General features: G+C 40.3%; 1 protein-coding gene across 8 annotated transcripts; it reads left to right on the forward strand.

Moving 5' to 3' along the window:
* The first annotated feature begins 49 nt into the window (after positions 1-49).
* Positions 50-22,006, forward strand: ift88 (intraflagellar transport 88 homolog). 8 transcript variants are annotated; one of them, XM_085134873.1, is made up of 27 exons: positions 50-278; positions 503-565; positions 720-779; positions 1,047-1,100; positions 1,222-1,285; positions 1,525-1,594; positions 2,361-2,451; positions 2,979-3,083; positions 4,567-4,669; positions 5,465-5,811; positions 5,882-5,952; positions 6,075-6,161; positions 6,788-6,893; positions 8,752-8,838; positions 9,005-9,191; positions 10,469-10,577; positions 11,167-11,317; positions 11,718-11,833; positions 12,204-12,256; positions 12,375-12,440; positions 12,560-12,666; positions 14,736-14,808; positions 17,043-17,096; positions 17,692-17,706; positions 17,902-17,952; positions 20,264-20,371; positions 21,426-22,006. In XM_085134873.1, the coding sequence occupies exons 1-27, from the start codon at positions 198-200 to the stop codon at positions 21,545-21,547; spliced, it is 2,601 nt and encodes an 866-aa protein (XP_084990999.1). In that variant the 5' UTR covers positions 50-197; the 3' UTR covers positions 21,548-22,006. The 8 variants fall into 8 exon arrangements, with proteins under 8 accessions (XP_084990999.1, XP_084990998.1, XP_084990991.1 ...); XM_085134872.1 differs by having other exon boundaries at positions 6,788-6,887; positions 17,046-17,096; positions 21,426-22,004; XM_085134865.1 differs by lacking the exons at positions 17,692-17,706; positions 17,902-17,952 and having other exon boundaries at positions 17,046-17,096; positions 21,426-22,003.
* Positions 22,007-22,118: the final 112 nt, after the last annotated feature.

The following is a 22,118-nucleotide window of genomic DNA, read 5'->3' on the forward strand; positions in this document are numbered from 1 at the left end:
TTGAGGCCAGACATGATGGACGCGTGAAAAACCAATCAGAGGTTTGAAAAGGAAACTGTCCCGCCCATGCCGCGTTGAATTGTGGGACGAAATCCTAAAAGGACAACAAAATATTACCAGTTATCTCGCATAGAAAACTGTTTGTTTGCCACACACTGAGGAATATTTTCATACACTACCTTTACGGAGAAACAGAAATGGAACATGTGCATCTGGCTGTGGAGGAGGACGACCTTTATTCGGGTTACAATGATTATAATCCGACATTTGACTCGGAGGTAAGTTAACCGCTAACCTAACACTACATTAGCACATTGTTTCTAAGCGTATAGAAAATCAACTTTGAAAAATTAATGTTGGTTATATGAGATTGAGATAGTGGCATGGCGAAAGACTAATTACTTCAAAGTTTTATTTCAAAATTGTGTGTGTTTAACATATGTCTGCTCTTCCGTCGGCCCACTATGTAAAAAATGAAGACTAATTGTTGACTAATTTTAAGGAGCTGGAGAATGATGTGGGCTTCCAGCAAGCAGTGAGGACAAGTCATGGAAGAAGACCCCCGGTAAGTGCCAAATACTGTGTGTGTGTGTTTGTGTGTTTGTTTGTTTGTGCGCGCTTGTGTGAGTGAATGAGTGAGTAAGTGGGAGAGAGAGAGGGGTTTTCTGGAGGTGTATAAATCGTTTAACTACTAATATATCATGTCTTTAATTTTCTAGATGACTGCCAAGTTTCCTGGCACTCCCATTGGACCTCGATCTTTAGCTTCTTCTTTTGGCGTAAGTACAATGAAATAGAATGATCCTTTAAAAGTGAAACATTTTTGAATGAGCACAACAAATACAGATACCTCCTTCAAAGTGCAGTTCTTTGTTGAAAGTTGCTCAGATTAAATCAATGATCAGTGACAAGATGTGCAGCCAATGACGGTGATTGTTTCATTACTGTGAAGCATTTATGTGGAATGTTTTTGTTCATATCTACATGTTAAAAAGACCTAAATTATTGTTATTGATTACAATATTGATACTTATTGTTTCACAAAGGCTCGGCTTCATATGGCCTCTTCAATGGGACGACCCATGACTGGAGCTGTACAGGTGAGAAGTATTATTAAACAATCAAATGTGCAAATAAGGTCTTGCATAGTTTTTGTTAGATTATTTTTTTATAATTAGTGTTTACTATATATGTATTTTATGTTATTTGCAAATGTACCAGGATGGGTCAGCCCGTCCAATGACTGCCGTCAAAGCAGCAGGTTACACCTCCTCCCTGAGTCGTGGTGAGTTTAAAGTTGTCTGTTTCATCTATTGTCTTTTGCGTGTCGATAATGATTAAAAAGTTATTATTGTATACTTCAAGAATAGGTACAGTTGAGTGTTTCTAACATTAAAAAAATGTGCATTTTTTTGTTAATATAAACCTCTGTGCATTCTTGTAAGGACATATTTATATATGCAAGTTTTGTGTCTTTCCCCTTGCAGTTATATAGTGATGAATTGGTATGATTTATATTTTCAGGCTCAGCCTTTGACCCTCTGGGCCAGTCCAGGGGTCCTGCACCTGCACTCGAAGCAAAGAATGATGATACGTAGGTTATCACTTTAGACTGCTTTGTTTCAGTGTGAAAATGCTATGCTGTACACTCACTCTGCAACTTCATTAGGTATGCCTGTTCAACTGCTCTTTGATGCAAATATCTAATCTGCCAGTCTTATATCAGCAACTCAGTAAATTTAGGCACATAAACATGGTCAAGATGACCTGCTGAAGTTGAAACCTTGCATCCAGGAAAGAAATGTGATTTAAATGACTTTAAACGGGGCATGACTGTTTGCTTGAAACAGCCTGGTTTGAGTTTGTGTGTTTTAAAAACTGCAGATCTGTTGTGAGCGGCAATTTTCTGATTGAAATTGTCGTGTTGATGCTGTTTTGAGATGATAGGAAGGTAACAGTTACTCAGACAACCACTCTTTACAAGCAAGGTATGCAGAAGAGCATCTCTGAATGCACAACACATCAAAACTTAAAGCAGATGGGCTACATCAACAGAAGACCACGCCAGACACTCCTGTTAGGTAGTACAGGAAGCTGAGGCTACAGTTTAGAGGGTCACCGAAACTAATAGAATAGATTAGAAGAACAGAAAGAAAGCATCGCTTGTGAAATTCTGATTGTAGGGTCACAATTTGGCATAAGGAACACAAAAACATTTCGCCATCCTTCTTCGCACCAGTGGTTCAGGCATGGGAGTGGTGGTGTAATGGTGTGGGGGATATTTTCTTGGCACACCTTGGGCCTCTTATTACCAGCTATTATAAACTGACAAATGTTTCACTCTCATCATGTTCTTGCAGGCCTGAGGAGAAGATCAAAATCTTGGAGAAGAAAGTGAATGACCTGATAGAGGAGAGCTGCATGGCACAGAGCATGGGAGCCTTACAAGTGGTCAGCGTTTCACTCTTTAACAAACTTTTTACTAATGTTGACTGTCTGGATTTAAAGAGAAGGCTCTCCAAGTGGGGCAGTTTGCCATAATTCATTTTTAACTGTGTCAGCTCTCTCACAGTGAAGTGTATAAAACTGCTTACATTTCTACCAGAGTAATACCTAAAACGGCTGTTAGGACAAAGTACTTGAAGTTTATCGACCTTCCCATTTCCAGCGGTTTTTCATACATGGGGGAAATTGGTCTACATATTGTATAGGCAATGTGTTATGTCACATAACAGCAGTGTGTGGTTTGCTGTGATTTCTGAAAAATTAAAAGAACTGTTTTTAAAAATATTGTTATTACAGGTAATTTTCATCTTGTGGAAGGCCAAGGCCTTTTTGGTCGGCACCAGAATGTCTAATGGGCAGGAAAAACGTGTTACATCATTGCAGCAGAGTGTTTATTCATAATTACTTCTGATTATTACCCAGAAGTGGCTTACTTGCTGTGTGTGTTTGTGTGGGTGTGTCTGTGTCTACAGGCCCTTGAAAAAGCCAAAGAGGCAGGGCGGAAGGAGCGAGCCCTGGTCAGACAGAGGGAACAGTCTGGCAGTGCAGACCATATAAATTTAGACCTCACGTACTCTGTAAGTCAGGCTGCTGTATGCTTGTTCTACACTCTGCACTCATGAGTAATGATTTGCTTTCTAAAAGAACAGTCTGGTGTTGATTTTCTTTTGAAAAAACTACTTTTTAATGCCTGAAAAACCAAACTGATAAGTGAAAAATAAGCAAGAGAGGGGTTTTTTTTTCAGTCAAAAATAAATCAAAGTAGTACTTTTCATTTAAAATGCTCCATATCCTCTAGGGCTGCCACGATTAGTCGACTAGTCACGACTGATTTAATAGTGGACGCGTCGTTTGAAGCTTTGTAAGATCACAAAAGACGCAGGAATAAGTAGTAGGATTTAAGAGCGTAATAACGGACTGAAACAGAAGATGGCAGCACTGCATGTACAAGGATGCCAGCTGCTGTCAAACCCCGAAGAAGAAGACGCTGTGTCCCAGAATCCATAGCGCCCTGCTCATTTGTCAATAATGGCGGTTAGTTAGTTAGCTAGTTAGTTTTAATATTACTCTTATTATTCTTTCTGGGTCACAAAATAAACGTTTAACATATTTTCAGGCGAGAATGTAGCTGTGTAAACCTCAAATACCTGCTCAGTTTATCAAGACACCACATATTTTCAAAAGCGCTCGGACGTTTTCGGAGACGTCTGTTACCCACTAGCTCGATAGCTAGCCGGGGGCAAGGCTCACTAGAGCCGTGAGAACACCGGACTCAAACCCACCGCCGTCTTTCGCTACTCAGGTTAAACATATATAAGTCACTTAGATAACTTAAAAATGTTATTGTTTGGCTTTTTTTTAGTATTTTATTTGTTCCTGAGTGAATCGGTTTGGCTGATATTAAAGTTATAGTTTTTACACAGCTGAATAAACATCAAGCAGACAACTGATTATCAGAAGTGTGAGATGCTCGAGAATATACTCCGGTGTCCTGTTATATTTTAGATAGCAAGGAGTTTATTAAACTTCACCGAAACAATCTGCAAATTTCATTCAAATTTAATAAACTATCATCTTGTCTTTATTTTTAGTTTGCACATAGCTTAAACACTTAAAGCTGTAAGCTAATGATAGTTATATAAGAGCAGATGCTGCTGGTGCAATAATCTGTATGCTGTACATCCAATGGATGATGATCTGATTAGTGGACTAATTGCAAAAATAATCGGTGACTAGTCGACTATCAAAATAATCGTTTGTGGCAGCCCTAATATCCTCCTGGTCTACAATAACTGTAGAAATAAACCATAAGTGCTTACTCAGTAGTGTATGCAAAATCTGTTCTTATTTATCTCATTCAGAGTATATTATTATTATTATTGTTTCATATTAAAATATTAAAGTAAATCATCTCAGATGTTTGTGTTCATGGCTCAGCTATTTAGGAAGGAACAGCTTGCGAAAGACTGATACAATTTAAAGTTTGTTTTTGAGAATCAATTTCTAACATCAGTTTTTAATTGTTTTATTTAGAAATATTAAATGTTTCTCCCATTACAGGTTTTGCTCAACCTTGCCAACCAATACACAAACAATGAAATGTACCCAGAGGCCCTGAACAGCTACCAGATCATTGTGAAGAATAAAATGTTCAGTAACGCAGGTGAGCAGGCCGCTCAGCTTCACACTCACTGCTGGTGTACTTAGAATGTGGCAGCCCTCATAAATACAATCATGTGAAAACGAAGTTTTATACACCGCATGAAAGCTTGTGGAATACCTTCAGCAGCAGCAACTTCAAGTAATATTTTTCCTTATGACTTTATCAGTGTCTCCTGTTATTGTTGAGGAATATTGACTCACTGTTCTTTACAACATTGCTTCAGTTCCTTGAGGGTTTCAGGCATTCATTTATCCACAGCTTTCTTAAGGACCTACCACAGGATTTAAATCATGTTGAGGTCTGCACTCTGACTCGTTTATTGCAGCGTGTTGATTCTTTTCTTTTTTTTAGTCATTCCGTTATAGATCTGCTTGTTTTCATGGGATCATTGTCCTCCCCATGACCCAGTAACACCCACGCTTTACAGGTGGCCTCACGTTTGACTCGACAATACTTTGGTATAAAGACGCGTACATGGATGTCTCAATGAGTGCAAATCTAAGCTATGCTCTTCTTGTAGAAACATATATAGAAGCCATACTAGTTTAATCATTTTCTAATTGTACTCTCATGAGCTTTAACATGATAACTGAGGCCTGTAGACTCTGAGGTGTAGCTCTTGGTGTATTTTTGCAGTATCTTGGATTTTTACTGCTGGGAAAATTGTGGCATTGTGTTAAACAGTCCCTGATCACTGACACATAAGAAAAAAGTCATGTTTCATACATTGTAAATTCTTTGTTGTATCACTTGTCTTGTGGTTTTTCCGTCAAACTATGCATGCTGCTGTTCCAGGCCGCCTGAAAGTCAACATGGCCAACATCTACTTTAAACAGAAGAACTACCCTAAAGCCATCAAGTTCTACCGAATGGCGCTGGATCAGATAACAAATGCCCACAAAGAAATGAGGATCAAGATCATGCAGAATATCGGTGTAGTGTTTATCTGCATGGGCCAGTACACAGATGCCATTACGTCTTTCGAGCACATCATGAGCGAGAGTCCAAATATCAAGACAGGCTTCAACCTTATCCTGTGCTACTATGCTATCGGTGACAGAGAGAGGATGAAGAAGGCCTTTCAGAAGCTCATCTCTGTTCCTCTGGGCATTGATGATGAAGACAAATACATCCCTTCCAATGTGAGTGATATTTTATTACAGCATTTATTATTATTTCATTAATTAAGTCTAGTTCTGCCAACTCTTTCAGGAAGACACCAGCTCCAATATGGTCATTGAAGCCATTAAAAATGACAAACTTCACCAGATGGAGAGAGATCTGTAAGAAGATATTCACACAACACAAACCCAACTTTGTCTTGCTCCATCAGTCCTCTGTATTACTCCCCCCCCCCCCCCCCTTTATTCAGCTGTTCCTCTGTCTTCCTGTATGCTGTTCATAGAAAAACCCTGGCTGAGAAATACATCATGACAGCAGCCAAGCTCATTGCCCCAGCGATCGAGACTTTGTTTGCTACTGGATTTGACTGGTTTGTTACTGCTGTCTTTTTCTTTGCATCTAAAGACTTTAATGTGAGCATGGTATGTTTGTTTGTCATTGAATAACTGAAAATTGTGACAGTGCCTAACTGTGGTATAATTACAGTTCATTTACGATTACATAAATGTCCCAACTTGATTGCTTGAACGTTTAAAAGAAAAAAAAAAAGCTCTAGTTTTAATTGTTTGAGTCTTCCAGTGGCTCTCGTTTCTTTAGTGGTGGTGTGAGGGACTTCCCAAAGTTCCTTTACTTGCCTAAACTTCTCTGCACACTAGTTTGATCACATTTTCTGAATATTTTTCTGGAGCAGACTGACAATAAACTTCAAGCTCTACTATTATTTCAACAATTTTCTTCCCTAATGCTTTCTTATTTAGGTTTTTAAATGAACATAATACATGTTGAGTACTCGTAAAAGCACTCGACATGTGCATTAATGTGCACTAATGCGCATTAGTATGTTGGAGAGGACCATTTCAATATTGAGAAACATAAGTCAAAATCAAACAATTGCTTAATTATTCTCCATTTATGCACCTGCTATTTACAGTGATCAATGAATGCTGGCATTTGACACGTGAAGATAGTGAATGTATGTTTTCTTTTCTTTTTAAGGTGTGTCGACATGGTGAAGAGTTCTCAGTATGTCGAGCTTGCCAATGATTTAGAGATCAACAAAGCCATCACCTACCTCAGACAGAAGGACTTCAACCAGGTGAGAGTATTGTATCAGCAGCATATTTTACAACCACACCTTCCACTCTTAATAATTTGCTGCCAAACTAAATTTTAGACCATAATAAGACATCAAAATGAGGCTTTAGTAGCTTCCATCATATGTGGCTGTCATGTAAATTGATATCTTTGGTAATATTTGCCAAATATAATGCTGAACCCAAAAAAGTCGATGCGATTAAGTAAGGATCACACGCATTAAATTTATGGAAGTTACATTACATTTACATTAATTTCAATTCAATTCAATTCAATTTTATTTATATAGCGCCAAATCACAACAAATGTCGCCTCAAGGCGCTTCATAGATACAGAGAAAAGCCCAACAATCATATGACCCCCTATGAGCAAGCACTTTGGCGACAGTGGGAAGGAAAAACTCCCTTTTAACAGGAAGAAACCTCCGGCAGAACCAGGCTCAGGGAGGGGCGGCCATCTGCTGCGACCGGTTGGGGTGAGAGAAGGAAGACAGGATAAAAGACATGCTGTGGAAGAGAGACAGAGATTAATAACAGATACGATTCAATACAGAGAGGTCTGTTAACACATAGTGAGTGAGAAAGGTGACTGGAAAGGAAAAACTCAATGCATCATGGGAATCCCCCGGCAGCCTACATCTATTGCAGCATAACTAAGGGAGGATTCAGGGTCACCTGGTCCAGCCCTAACTATATGCTTTAGCAAAAAGGAAAGTTTGAAGCCGAATCTTAAAAGTAGAGATAGTGTCTGTCTCCTGAATCCAAACTGGAAGCTGGTTCCACAGAAGAGGGGCCTGAAAACTGAAGGCTCTCCCTCCCATTCTACTTTTAAATACTCTAGGAACAACAAGTAGGCCTGCAGAGCGAGAGCGAAGTGCTCTAATAGGGTGATATGGTACTACAAGGTCATTAAGATAAGATGGGGCCTGATTATTTAAGACCTTGTATGTGAGGAGCAGGATTTTGAATTCAATTCTGGATTTAACAGGAAGCCAATGAAGGGAAGCCAAAACAGGAGAAATATGCTCTCTCTTTCTAGTCCCTGTCAGTACTCTTGCTGCAGCATTTTGGATTAACTGAAGGCTTTTCAGTGAGTTTTTTGGACATCCTGATAATAATGAATTGCAGTAGTCCAGCCTGGAAGTAATAAATGCATGAACTAGTTTTTCAGCGTCACTCTGAGACAGGATATTTCTAATTTTAGAGATGTTGCGCAAATGGAAGAACGCAGTCTTACATATTTGTTTAATATGTGCGTTGAAGGACATATCCTGGTCAAAAATGACTCCAAGGTTCCTCACAGTTTGACAATTTGTGTTTCCATCTTTTCTTTTTATAACAATGTTGTAATACTGTTGCTCAGCACTATTCATACATGTGAGTTTTCTCTTGTTGAGGCTGTTTGAACAGAGCTCAGTGTCCGACTCAGTATTTCATCTTCTCATTGCCTTTTTGCTTTTGTTTCCTCCCCATCTGCATGCCTAAGGTTGAGGTATGTCTGCCTTCCATTCACATGTCCACATTTAGATTGTACTGGGTTTGTCCCCCTTGACTTGTTGCTTCATAAGGACGTCAGAATTACAGTTTACCTAAAAAAAAAAAGCCAAAATGTCCAAGTATCTTCACCATAAATGTGAAGATGTATATATAATTTATCAGTGATTGGCTATTAATGGCTAATAATATTGTCGTTGATTTTTTGACTAACAATTCAGTAAATTTTTGTGTCTTTTTTATGTTTCTTTGTGTGTTACATGCTGGGGAAATGCGCTTGTACTTAAAATATCATTTGTTACTGAGAATGCTGTACTGGAGGAGCTTTAGTACAGAGTGTTACCCTGATTGTAATGAGTTGTGTGTTTTCAGGCAGTGGAAACATTGAAGGCATTTGAGAAGAAGGACAGCAGAGTGAAGAGCGCTGCAGCCACTAACCTCTCTTTCCTCTATTTTCTGGTAAGAATCTCTTGATTATAAAATAACTGAAAAGTTCTGAAAATTTAAAACACTTAAAATCAGCAAAATATTTGGAGGTTTACCGTTAAAGAAATGTGATACTAAATGTTACTGTTGGGAGATGATTGAACAACCATATTCTCTTCTCTTGTAATTTCCCTAACAGGAGAAAGACTACGACCAGGCTGACCGATATGCCGACCTTGCTATGAATGCTGATCGTTACAACCCAGCAGCACTTATCAACAAGGGCAACACGGTGTTTGTCAAACAGGACTTTGAAAAGGCTGCAGAGTTCTACAAAGAAGCACTGAGGAATGATTCCTCGTGCACCGAAGGCCTTTACAACCTGGGTAAGTGCTCCTTAACTGCAGCAGTAATGCGGCAGTAGATAAGCAGGAGGTTTGATGTATTGCTCAACGACAATTGGACGTGCAAGAATCATTTGGGAATGAACAACAAGAGCTTGCTGCACTCTGAACTGCGGTCTGTTAATATTTGCTGCAAGCACTGGTTGAACTTTAAATTCAGACTCTTGACTGTTAGGAAAATATAGTGAGGCCATGAGTGCCCTGTCTAAATGTCTGTGTATCTTCATCCAGCTTTCTGCTATGAGTATCAGAATATTGGCTGAGGCTACATTGAGAATAAGTGTGGACACAGCATGACCGACTCTATTGGAATGTGCACAAATACATAAATAACAAGAAGCACTTAGAGCACAAACCTCGCCCAGGGCAGCTCACTCTCTGCGTAGTATTTACTTTTAATTGTATTGTATTTTGTGTTTAAAGATTATGTAGGAGTAGGTAATGGATAATTGGCATTGATTTATCAATACGTGGACACAAATAACCTTATTTTATTATATAATAATATACTACAGCATGTTTCTAACCAAGTAGGCAGCTCATTTTCTTTCTCTTGACAATACTTTCTTTAAAGATAGTACGCATTTTTGGGTCAATTTGAAAGAAAGGCAGATGCAAAATTGAGGTCAGAGGTCAAATGTGACATATTTGGATGCAAACCATAATGTGATATTTAAAATTCCCATATACCATTTTATAAATGTTTTTAATACAAACAATTGAAGTAAGAAAAATAGTTTTAATTACCTCTATCTACTGTTATTACTTTAACCTTCAGATCAAGCTATTGACCTTAAAGGAGAGGTCAGAGGTCAAATGAGACATGATATTTGAAAGCTTCATGGGTACTTTCTGTTGACAATACACACCACAGTTGTCAGAATCTTAGTTTCAGTTATCAGGCTAACATTAGTTAACATAACTTATCAGGCGTTTTGGTCTGTTTTCAACCAATAAATCTTTAAGTTCACCTTGAAGACCTAGGTTGATGTTAACGAAACTTAAATGGTTTGTTAATATGAGCCGACTCTACACCTATACAAAGTTTTATCAGAATTCATTCAAAACCTTTGGAGCTATCATATTCACAGACACGGTAGCTCTTTAAACAACAGCATCCAAATTTTAAAGTCATCTTAAGTAAAAGGTATCGCTGGAATAAAACTACACCAACATGTGGTTTATATGTGCCTTGTGTGATTATTATTAACATAGAGGCACAGTTACGTAACTGAATTTTCCCCTAAACCTTGTTCCAGGTCTGACTTATAAAAGACTGAATCGTCTAGAGGAGGCTCTGGACTGCTTCCTGAAGCTCCATGCCATTCTGAGGAACAGTTCCCAAGTCATGTACCAGCTGGCCAGCCTGTATCCCGCTGCTAACAAGTGTGATGTGGAGATGGTTTTATCAGCGGGCCAGTACAATCGCCCAATATTAGCTATTTGTTCTTCTATTGTTATCTGCATTTGTAACAGACAATCAATGAAAATTAGAGAAGTAAAGAAGACATGAGAGAAATGCCGTTACAAAGTGTCAAAGTCCATTGATGTTGCATAGTTTGTTCACCAGGGGGCACCATACAACGCCCCTGTTGCCAACAACATATTTAGAAAGACACAAACACAAAAACCAGCTGATCTGAGCAGAGTAAGGAAGACTTTACTCCTAAACATAAATCTGTTTGGTTTCTTTGCTGTGTGTGAAAGAAAACGTTTTTAGACGATATATTGGAATATCTGAGTTCTAAATCGCCAAATATCAGTATATAGTCTGATATAGTCTTAAAAATACTGTGTCAGACAGGCTCTAGTGATGCATTTGTATGTCACACAGATGATCTGTTTTTACTCGTATGTACTTTAGGGTTTGTTGGAATGTGTTCATTCAGGGATTCGAGCCTGTTTGTCCATATATCATCACACGAGCATCTATTAGTTCTTAACACTTTGATCCCAGCTATGAGCTTCTGGAAAATCCCGAACAAGCAATCGAGTGGCTAATGCAGGTCATCAGTGTAACTCCCACAGACGCCCAGGCACTGGCTAAGCTGGGAGAACTGCATGATGGCGAGGGGGACAAATCCCAGGCTTTCCAGTACTATTATGAGGTACCAGAAGCCTAATTTCATGGTGGGGGGTTTTCTTTCTAAATTACACTAAATTACACTGTACAGAAGTTAACAGTACATTTTTTTTGTCTGTGGACCCATTGTAAAAAACAGAAATTTGTACAATGAAAAAATTGTTTGGTTTTTTTGTCACTTTTTTGCTCATCTGTTAGTTAATTATGTTAGAGTAGTATGAATGACCATGATGGAGATATTTAGCAGTACAAAAGGCTGTAAAACATCTCAAAGTGCAGATAAAAGTAAAAGATTTATGCCCTTCTTCACATTATCTAAACACAGGCCGGCTTGGACCCTCTCCTGTCCTGATCCTGGCCCCCAGGCCCTACTTTTGACACCACTACTTTAAGCAAACTAATGTTTTTACGTTGTTGCTGTCCAGTCCTTTAGGTACTTTCCCTCCAACATCCATGTGATTGAGTGGCTCGGAGCTTACTACATTGAGACACAGTTCTGTGAGAAAGCCATTCAGTACTTTGAAAGAGCCACGCTAATACAGTAAGTAACTACTATTTCGATTATTTTAAACAGATAGCACGGATGGGTTGGTAAAAAATTGTAAGTTCAGACTCTAAGGTTTTTATGGAAGCCCTTTAAATGAGTTTCTAACTTAAATGAATGTGAAAGCCTCTCGTTTTATATGGAACTGTTGCTGAAAAATTAGTGAAGTTGTTTCACATTCTCTAATCTTGAGGCACATAGTTCCACCTTTTTTGTTACGTGGTATCAATTATTAAAATATATTAACTATTTCAGTGTGGTACTGGCATACTGATATGTTCTGAGCAGTCCTTAGGAGGTCAGCAAAATGATTTAAGTCAGGTGTTGGTTTGTGTTTATATTGATCAGATGTGTTTCTGCTCCTCAGACCAACTCAGGTGAAGTGGCAGCTAATGGTGGCAAGCTGCTACAGACGAAGTGGTGAGAAAAACACGTTTCGTCTCAGCTCGCATGGCAATAAAACAACAAAGCAAAGTTGGGATGTGAGCTAGCAGAGTTCATTTCATTTTTTTGTTCTTTTTCTTTTCCTCTTTCACAGGAAACTCCCAGAAAGCACTGGAAACTTATAAAGAAATCCACCGAAAGTTTCCAGAAAATGTGGAATGTAATTGATCCAGCTTGTTACGCAGTTTTCAACGGAACTCTTGACCAGCAACAGATGGTGCCCCTGATCAGAGTGTAAAATTAAAGAGTGTGTATGTGTGTGTGTGTTGCTTGGTGCAGGCTTGCGTTTCCTGGTGCGGCTGTGCACAGATATGCAATTGAAGGAAGTCCAAGACTACGCCACCAAACTGAAGAAGGTAGAGAAGATGAAGGAAATCAGAGAGCAGGTATTCTGTCAGACTTTTCTGGGTAAATAAACTAATGATCTGTTTGGCAGATCTCAATTCTACATTTAATAAAAGAAATACTTGAAAACAATTTGCAGAAATCCTCCCACAAAAAGTTCACTAACAAAGATAGAAATAAAATGGAATTGACTTTTAATAATGGTGACACACACACACATTTATAACATATAGATCCATCGAGGCTGGGGTCTATCACACCAGGCAAGACCCAAGGTGCAGGCTGTGTAAAGATGCCCCTGAGACAATCCAGCACATTACAGCAGGGTGGAAGATGCTAGCAGGCAGGGCATACAGTGAACGCCATAACCAAGTGGCCGGCATAGTATACAGAAACATATGTGCCAAGTATGGCCCCCCAGGGTGGTGGAGAATGACTGAGCTAAGATCCTGTGGGACATAGTGGTGGTAGACAAGCAGAAGAAGACGGCCGTAGTGATAGATGTAGCTATACAGATTGACAACAATGTCAGGAAGAAGGAACATGAGAAGCTGGAGAAGTACCAAGGGCTCATAATAAGTGGTCCGAGTGGTAATCGGAGCGCTCGGTGCAGTGACCCCCAAGGTAGGCTCCAGCAGATCCCAGGAGCAACATCCCAGATCTATTTGCATGAATTAAACTCCACACACTCCACCTTGTTTTGTGATGTAATGTACAAGTGGGTCCATCTGATGCATGTTAACATGCTGCCTGATGAATTACTTGCGTATTTTGCACTTGTACATTAGAGACCTTTCGGGCACTTTCATCAATCATCTTTTCATCACTTTTTTAACAGAGTCGTGACGTCTGTTCCTGGATGAGCGCTCGCTGATTTAAAACACGCGCGTTTCCTTTAGATGCAACGTTGGACCGTGGTCACTGCAACTCTGCAGCTGCATGAAAAACAGCTGGTTTTCGTCTCTATTTATTTTCCATGAATCAAACAGATGCTGCACAGCTGTTTAACACCTGGCTGATAGTAATCTCGGGTCTTTTTCAAAACAGCTTTAGTGTTTGGAGAGCTGTTCTCAGGTCTGATGCAAGTGCAGTTTGAGTTGTTCAGTGTCACATGAAACGTCAGAATGAATTAGAAAAGTGGTCAGTGGTTTGAATATAAGCAGTCAAAGGGATTATTCTTATCTTCTGTCATGGTTAGCGTAAAGCCCGTGTTTTCTTTCCCAATCTAAACCTAGATTAACTCAAGACCCAAGTCATGGAACCACATTATTACATAGGCCAACAATGTGTGCTTGTTTCTAATCGGATCTTATCAGCTAACACTGCATATTTTGAATAACTTCTGCAATGCATTGTTCCTTATATGTAATTATTATTTAATGGCTTCTAAACAACACACTTGTGATACATAAACTAGAGGTGGTTTGGGGTCAGTGAAGATTTGAAGAAAGCCAGAGTAACAGAGCCGTGTGCCTTGGTCGTGTGGAGTGATTTATCAAAGCCAGGAACAGATTAGACCGATGAGTTCGTCAAATAACAACCAGCTGCTGTTGGAGCAGAGAAACGGGCCTGCAGAGAATGATGGAGGGTTGACTCGTTAATCCCCGAATTCTTCAAACTGAAAAACAGTGGAAAACAACCGATCCCACTGATAAAACAAACTGCACGGTGCACGACACGAGGACTGAGAGGATAGCAATAACCGAAATCTAATATATGAGCTCGACGTTGGCTTTGTGTGGTTGTTTTTCGTGTCATCATATATCCTTGTTTTCATTTCTTTTCCTTTTTTGTCATCATCTTTAAAATTAACTGCTTATGGTTTTAGTGATTCTGCAGAGTACTCCCCTGACTTTATGTAAGGCTTGTTTACATGTAACATTTTTATGGTATGTAATATTTTTTGCGCATTAATGTCACATTCCTTTGGATATTGGGGCTTATCTTTTTGCCAGATTGTTTTCATAGCAAAAAAAATGTACTTTGTTTATGAAGCACAGTGTTTTCTGAAGCGCTGTAATCTGATTGGCAAAACTGGGTTTTGAAGTCAAACACATTTAGAAAACAATTTCTCTCATACGCCACCCTTTTCTCTTATTTCCCTTTGCAGAGGATAAAATCGGGACGGGAAGGCAGCGCGAGAAGTCGAAGAGAAGGCAGAGAGAGCAGTGCAGGGAGCGCTGGTGAGTCGGTTGTTGTTTTTCAAATTAGGTCAACAGATTACCGCCGCTGTTACTTGCAACTGAGACCAGAGTTGTGCGTCCACACATCATCAACCTATAGTGGTGTAAATAGTTATTTGGTCCCCATTGCTTACTTTAGAAAGATATTAACGGTCTCTAATTTTTATGGTAGTTTAGTGGAAAGAGGGAGAATATCAACCAGAGTTCAAGAAAAAAAAAGTTGTATAAAAGTTATAAATTAATTTGCATGTTAGAGCAGGTCAGCCACTAATCAGAAGGTCGGTGGTTCGATCCCAGGCTGCCTCCTGGCTGCATGCCAAATATCCTTGGGCAAGATACTAACCCCATGTTGGCCTACTGGTGGTGGTCAGAGGGCCCGGTGGCGCCAGTGTCCGGCAGCCTCGCCTCTGTCATTGCGCCCCAGGGCAGCTGTGGCTACAATGTAGCTGCCATCACCAGTGTGTGAATGTGTGTGTGAATGACTGAATGTAGTGTGAAGCGCTTTGGGGTCGTTAGGGACTAGAAAAGCGCTATAAAATGCAGGCCATTTACCATTTATTGAGTAGAAATATTTGATCTCTACAACTGCAACAGAAGTCTGTCTCTCGCAGATTGGGATCAATCAATTACAAATACTCCTGAGCTCGGTTTGTGTATAAAGCACACCTGTCCACAGAATCAGCTTCTTCCATTCCAGCCTCACCACCACCATGGGTGAGGCCAGAGAGCTGTCAGAGGTTGTCAGGGACAAAATTGCAGACCCGCACAAGACTGGAATGAGCTACATGACCGTAGCTTATACAGCTGCTGGTGTGATTATTTGGAAATGGAAAAAACATAAAATAACCATCAGTCATCCTCAGTCTGCAGCTCCATGCAAGATGTTGCCTCACAGAGTGAGGATGGTGATGAGGCGGTGGATTACCCCAATATTACATGGGAGGAGCTTGTTAACGATCTGAAGGCAGTTGAGAGCGCATAGCCAAGAACACCATTAGTAACACGCTATGTTGTAATGAACTGAAATCCTGCAGCGCTCAAGAAGGTTGTTTTGCTCAAGAAGGCTGTGCAAGTCTTGAGTTTGCCAGTGAAGATCTAAATCATGTTGGGGAAAAGTGCTGTGGTTAGATGAAACCAAAATCAAGCTCTTTAGTATCAACTCAACCCTCTGTGTTTGGAGGAAATGTAATGCTGGGTATGACTCAAAGAACATCATCCCCACAGTCAAGCACACATTGTGCTTTGGGCTGTTTTTCTGCTAAGAGCACAGGACAATTTCACTGCATTGAGGGGCCAGTGGACGGGGCTGTGTACCGTAAAATCTTGGATGAGAACCTCCTCCCCTCAGCCAGAGCACTGAAGATGAGTCATGGATGGATCTTCCAGCATGACAATGACCCAAAACGTATCGCCAAGGCAAGGGTTTCACCATCAAGTACTTAGTAGGTGTTATGCTTGAGGATCAAATACTTGTTTAAGTCAGTGACATGCAAATCAGTTTATAACTTTTATATAATGTTGGGGTTTTTCATGGATTTTATTGACATTCTGTGTGTCTCCATGGAAACAAGCAAACTTACAGATTCAGCAGGTGATCAGATAGTTACTTTCCCCCATTGTATCTGTGTTACAGTGTTAACAATGCAGATGTAAATAAGTATGTAATTGTGCTGGTGACGTGGCATCAAACAACTGTGGATCCCCCAAATCAGCCAGCAGAGAGACAGAGAGCCACACATCTGTCTGTGGCATCTGTCCACAGACTGTGCTCTCCATGTCCTCTATCCTTGTTCTCTCTGCTCAGAGTGCTCAGACCTTACATCATTAAGGACTTGAACTTACACTTGTTTTGTGTTGTACTGCAACACAAAAGGCACACTGAGCTCCCAGAATGAGGCACATCTATAAAAATCTTATTAGAGTCACATTGAAAACCATCTCCATGTGTGGGTTTTGGTGTAATTTCAAGTTAAATGAACATACAGTACAGGAACATCTGTGAACTTTATTAGGCGTCGTTTTTTTTTTTTCATGGCAGCTTGAGCTAAACCAAGATTTTAACACATGAGAAGTTTGCTCACATAAATATGATTTTCATAAAAAATTGTAATGGTTCTGATGCTTCTTCTATAACAACGATCATCGTTATGATTTTGATCATCAGGCCCACTCTTTTATTTTGATGTCTCACTGCTTATTTCTGTCTCTCTACCTGTTGTTCACACATGCTGCAGCAGGCATCTCCTCCACACCTGTCCTCATCTCTCCTAAGAAGTCCAGCGTTATGGGTATATGTTTTCAAACACCACACTGAGGCCTGATCTGCTCAGACCTCCTCATCCTGCTGGATCCTGCAGGATGAGGAGGTCTGAGCACTCTGCGGGATTAGTGGACACTGAAGAGGCTGAACATTCAGTACAGATCCCCGCCAAATACTGACAAATAGGCTGGCACTGGAAAGCTGGACCATGAGCAAATTTCAAATGTAATCCATACAAACCAGAGAGCCTCCAGAAAGTGTAACAAGGTCCAGCTTTTCCATGCTGTGCAGCTGAACGTCTCTAGCAGGCTCCTGTAGTCGAGTTGTATTCATATATGAGTTTGTGTAACGGACACCTGTTAATGCGCTTGCTGCTCTCTCCTGCCAAGTCTTCCATTAGTCCTCTGTGTCGTGATAAATTAGATTAGGACTTTTCATCATCCCATAGCTTAGTGGTGCCAGAGCCTCCAAATGCATCTGTTAAAGTGAACACACACGGTTGCTGGAGACTGTCCATCACAGCCTTGCTACTTCAGTCTTTCAGATGCTTAAATATTGGTTTGAACGTTTAAATTGTTGAACTAAAACCCAGATCCTTTTCTCATTTTCTCATGGTGCACAAGATGAGGTCAAAGCAGGTGAGAGAAGCGAGGTTGTAAACCGCAGACACATTTATTGTCATCATCTTTCATTGCAAGTGGCAGACTTTTTTGCAACTCTCTGTGCTGTAAGACCTTCAGTCTAGCCCTGTAATCTCTCCTTCTTTCTCATCTTCTTCTCTGGATCTTCTGTCTTCATCTGTATTCCCTCTCTGCTTCCTCTTTGCTTCCCAGTATCTCAGTCTGAGTCTAAACACTTCAGTCCACTGCTGGACTCGGGGAGAGGTATGTAAGACTATGACTTTCAGGCTATGTGCCTGTAATTCTGGCCATTTGTAGTCAAACAAGGAGATTGTTGAATAAACTGGGGCTTGTTTGTTTGATCGGTTCATTCAATTCAATTCAATTTTATTTATCTAGCGCCAAATCACAACAACAGTCACCTCAAGGCGCTGCATATTGTACGGTAGATCGTACAATAATACATACAGAGAAAACCCAACAATCATATGACCCCCTATGAGCAAGCACTTTGGCAACAGTAGGAAGGAAAAACTCCCTTTTAACAGGAAGAAACCTCCAGTAGAACCAGGCTCAGGGAGGAGCGGGGCCATCTGTGAGCCAGAGATTAATAACAAGTATGATTCAGTGTAGAGAGGTCCAGTAACACATAATGAGTGAGAAAGGTGACTGAAGAAGAAATACCCAATGCATCATGGGAATCCCCCAGCAGCCTACGCCTATTGCAGCGTAACTAAGGGAGGATTCAGGGTCACCTGATCCAGCCCTAACTATATGCTTTAGCAGAAATGAACGTTTTAAGCCTAATCTTAAAAGTAGAGATAGAGTAGAGATGTTTCAGAAGTTGTTACATCTGTAGTTTGCCCTCAAATGCACAGTCAGCTCACCTGCCAATGAGCTTTAAGAGCCAAAACAGCAAAATTCACATAAATTAGACTAAGAGAAACTGGGTAGCAGCAACAGCATGTTTAGGTTTGTACTGTCAGTCTCTGCTGTGAAATCTTAAGCTGACCTCTGATAAAGTTCTTCAGTCAGGCAAAGGTGTCTGCACATACAGGCGATTCTCTTCTACGGAGCATTAGCATCAGACCTATTTTATTTTTCATTTTATAAGAGCTCCTGTCATTAGAAATCTTTTAAGTGATTAAAACCATCTGAGTGAAGCACTGCAAGGCATGCATAGCAGAAGTGAGTTTCCCAAGTGAAGAAGAAAAAACGGACCTGATCCAGAAATCGTTTGACAGGCAGCCGTGATGTTGGACTGTGCTCCTTTTTTGCACTGAAAGGAGGAGGAGGAGGGGAGCGAGCACTCAGACGGCTCTGAGATATTCGGGGAAAACCCTCTCGTTCACCTGAGAGTTTTCCATCTTTTCTGTAAAGTCTGCGTATTGTGCGGTCAAGTGTGTCTGCAGGTCTTCGGCTCTCTCGTGACCGACGTGTGAGTCTGGTGGTTTGTTTTCTCACGTATCCACAGCTGTCGATCTGCAGTCTGAATCTGGTGAAACGCAGCGGCAGAACAGGGGAGAAGTGTGTCGAAACGTGGGGATTTTCTAACCTGTGTTTTCTATCATGTGTGATGTGCCTTTTCAAACGTAAATGATATGGTTGGGTTTATGTTAATGTACCTCAACTTTTTTTTCAACATATCTTTAATAAGAAAAAATAGTTCTAAAAGCCAGAAAGTTGCGTCATCTCTATTGATCTCCATCTCCTTGCAGAAATAAAGGGTTATTTGTGCTTCAGACGTGTATAAAACATGTCTATAACGTCTTTAATTGTGGAAACTTCTGTTGCAGCTCCTAGCTTCTAGCATGTTTTGTTATCCCTCTAAGTACACGTCTCTGAGTTGTGTAAACTAAAAGAGAAATGCAAACGAGACTGTCCAAGAAAGGAAGGCGGGGGGGAAACGTTGATTTTTCCAACTGAGGTCTCAGTTTGCCAGCAGTTTGTGAGATTTTTTTGGGACTATGAGGGGAAGGTGGAATATCAGGCCTCCTTCCTGTTTTTCAGCTTTCTGCTGCTGATCCCCTAAGGTTTCCAAGGCTACCTGGCAGCCAGATGTTGGCTGCTGCTGTCTGCAGTCATGTCTGTAATTCATATCACTACACGGCCCTGTCAGTCTGTCATATAAGCCTGGAACACACACTTGCACATATTCATTACATCCTGTCAAAAGTACCTGAGTGTGTTGCATATCAGTGTTGCATTTTAGCAGCTGGTCAGTAGGCATGTTCGACCGCGCCATGCCTTTCACAAAAATCGTCCATTATTGTACAGCAAGTCGTACATGTCAGTGATATTTAGCGACTGTGATTTCACATTGGAGGAATGTGCTTTTTCTGCACACATTCAGCCAATGTCAGCGAGATACTTGGGCCATGAAAAAGACATTTGTACGTGAAAGTGCGCAAGAAAACTTTGCACGTCTATATTCAGTCACATGCAGGCCACAGTCAGAGGCACTGCTGTTTTAAACAGCTTAAACATTTAAACAGCTTTTAATAGGATTTTGAATGTGAGTATTGCTTTTAAAAAAAGATCACGAGTCAGCAGGTGTGTGCTTGTTTTTGTACAGACAGCGGTCGCAGCAGCAGCAGCACCAAAGGAGAGCGTCTGGGCGCCAAAATGAGGTCACTTCCTGGTTCAAATGAGCCTTATGAAGCCAGCAGTCCAAAAGAACTGGGTGAGGAAACCATATTTTTCTCTGCAGTTAATGATATAACACCTACCTAACTATCTTATGTCTTTGAACTTCATGTGTTGTGCAAGACATACGTGAAGTTTTTAGAAAAATATGAGTAAATATATAATCACACAGATGGTTTATGGACATCTTAGTGCAGTTTCATTTCATTTAGTGCTGGAACATCATCTACATGGATGGCTGAAATTCTGATAATTTAGCCATCCACATTATGAGTCGCAGTGAGCTGTAGTGTGAATGTTAGATAGGAAAAGATCAAAAAGGCATAGAAAAAAGTGCTTGTGTGAATGGGTGACTGAATTCTATAAAGGTCTTTGAATGGTCCAGTAAGCTGTATTCGTGTATCTATTTAGAGTTCAGGCCCATGTTGAAACACATTCTGAGGTTTAGATGATCATAAAGATATTATCAAAGGTTTTTCTTTGTCTGCAGCACACAGCGGATAGTCCTCTGCAGATAAACTGCATGGGTTGTCATTTAAGTATTGGGCCGCACCTCTAATCTTTGAATTCAGGTGTTGTAAGTCCCTTTGCCTCAGATGTATAAAATCTAGCACCTGGCCGTGCAGCCTGCCTGTTCAAACATTTGTGCATAAATGAGACGTTCTATAATAGGATGCCACGAGTCAGTTTAGCAACCGCAGCAACTCAGCCAAGCAGTGGCACACCACAAACAGAGCAGGGTCACTGAGTATAAGGGAAAAGAACAACTTGAATAATGTATCCTTAAATGCAATTCATTGCAGCTGTTTAAAAATGGAACAGATTAATATTTATATCAGTGTTTTTAAAATATGAACCTGTGCAGACTTAAATGTTGAAAGTTATCTTAACTCATCTAACTATTTAGAATGCCAAAAAATGCAGTGAAATTGTCTGTGCACGCGATCTCGCTCTGCAGCGCTCCTTGAGAAAAACACACACAGAAAAAGAACGGCATTGGTAGAAAGGGTGTATAATGTTATGTTATTATGTCTCTATCGGGATACAGCGTCCCAAACTATTTCATCACAAGCTGTTCCTCCTGTGTGTAGATGCGTCCTACGTGGACCCACTGGGGCCTCAGATGGACAGACCAAAGACGGGAGTCAAGAAGCGTGTGGAGGATGACGACTTTGCAGATGAAGAGCTAGGAGACGACCTGCTGCCAGAGTAGCTGCATTAGCACAAGGCTATCTCTGTTTGTAAGTCAAGAGCCCAGAGCTTCACCACAGGACGTTTTAAACTCATGTTCAGCAGATGTTTGTGTACATCTGTTGGTAATCCATGATGGTCCAGACGCTCTTTCACACTGGACATCCAGGTCCTTTGTTAAATGAAAATGTATCCATTTCTAAATGTCCGTGTGGGAAATGAATGCCTCTGTACGTGATAGGAATGCTGGTTACATGACAGTGTGAGACACCTCAGACAGCTTTGTTCTGGCTCTTAAGTCCAGCACCTGGGGTTTCAAAGAAAAGGACATACCATACTATTACCCTGTATTTTTGAGCTCATTGCTAAAAAATGGAAAACATTTCACCGTTCTGATGCTTTCAAAGGCAAAGGTTTGTGATTCATCTGTTCCAGATTCTGTTTCATGTTCTGCATTTTCTAATTATTCTATTGTATTTATTATTTTTTTATTTCTTAATCTTTATGTTGTTTATTGTATCATTAAAAGAGAAACTATTTCATTAAGGAAATAATGTTGAGTCTGAGTATCAATGTGACAGTTTGTTAAAACT

This window comes from Neolamprologus multifasciatus, chromosome 16 (assembly GCF_963576455.1).
Source record: "Neolamprologus multifasciatus chromosome 16, fNeoMul1.2, whole genome shotgun sequence".
Lineage (NCBI taxonomy): Eukaryota > Metazoa > Chordata > Actinopteri > Cichliformes > Cichlidae > Neolamprologus > Neolamprologus multifasciatus.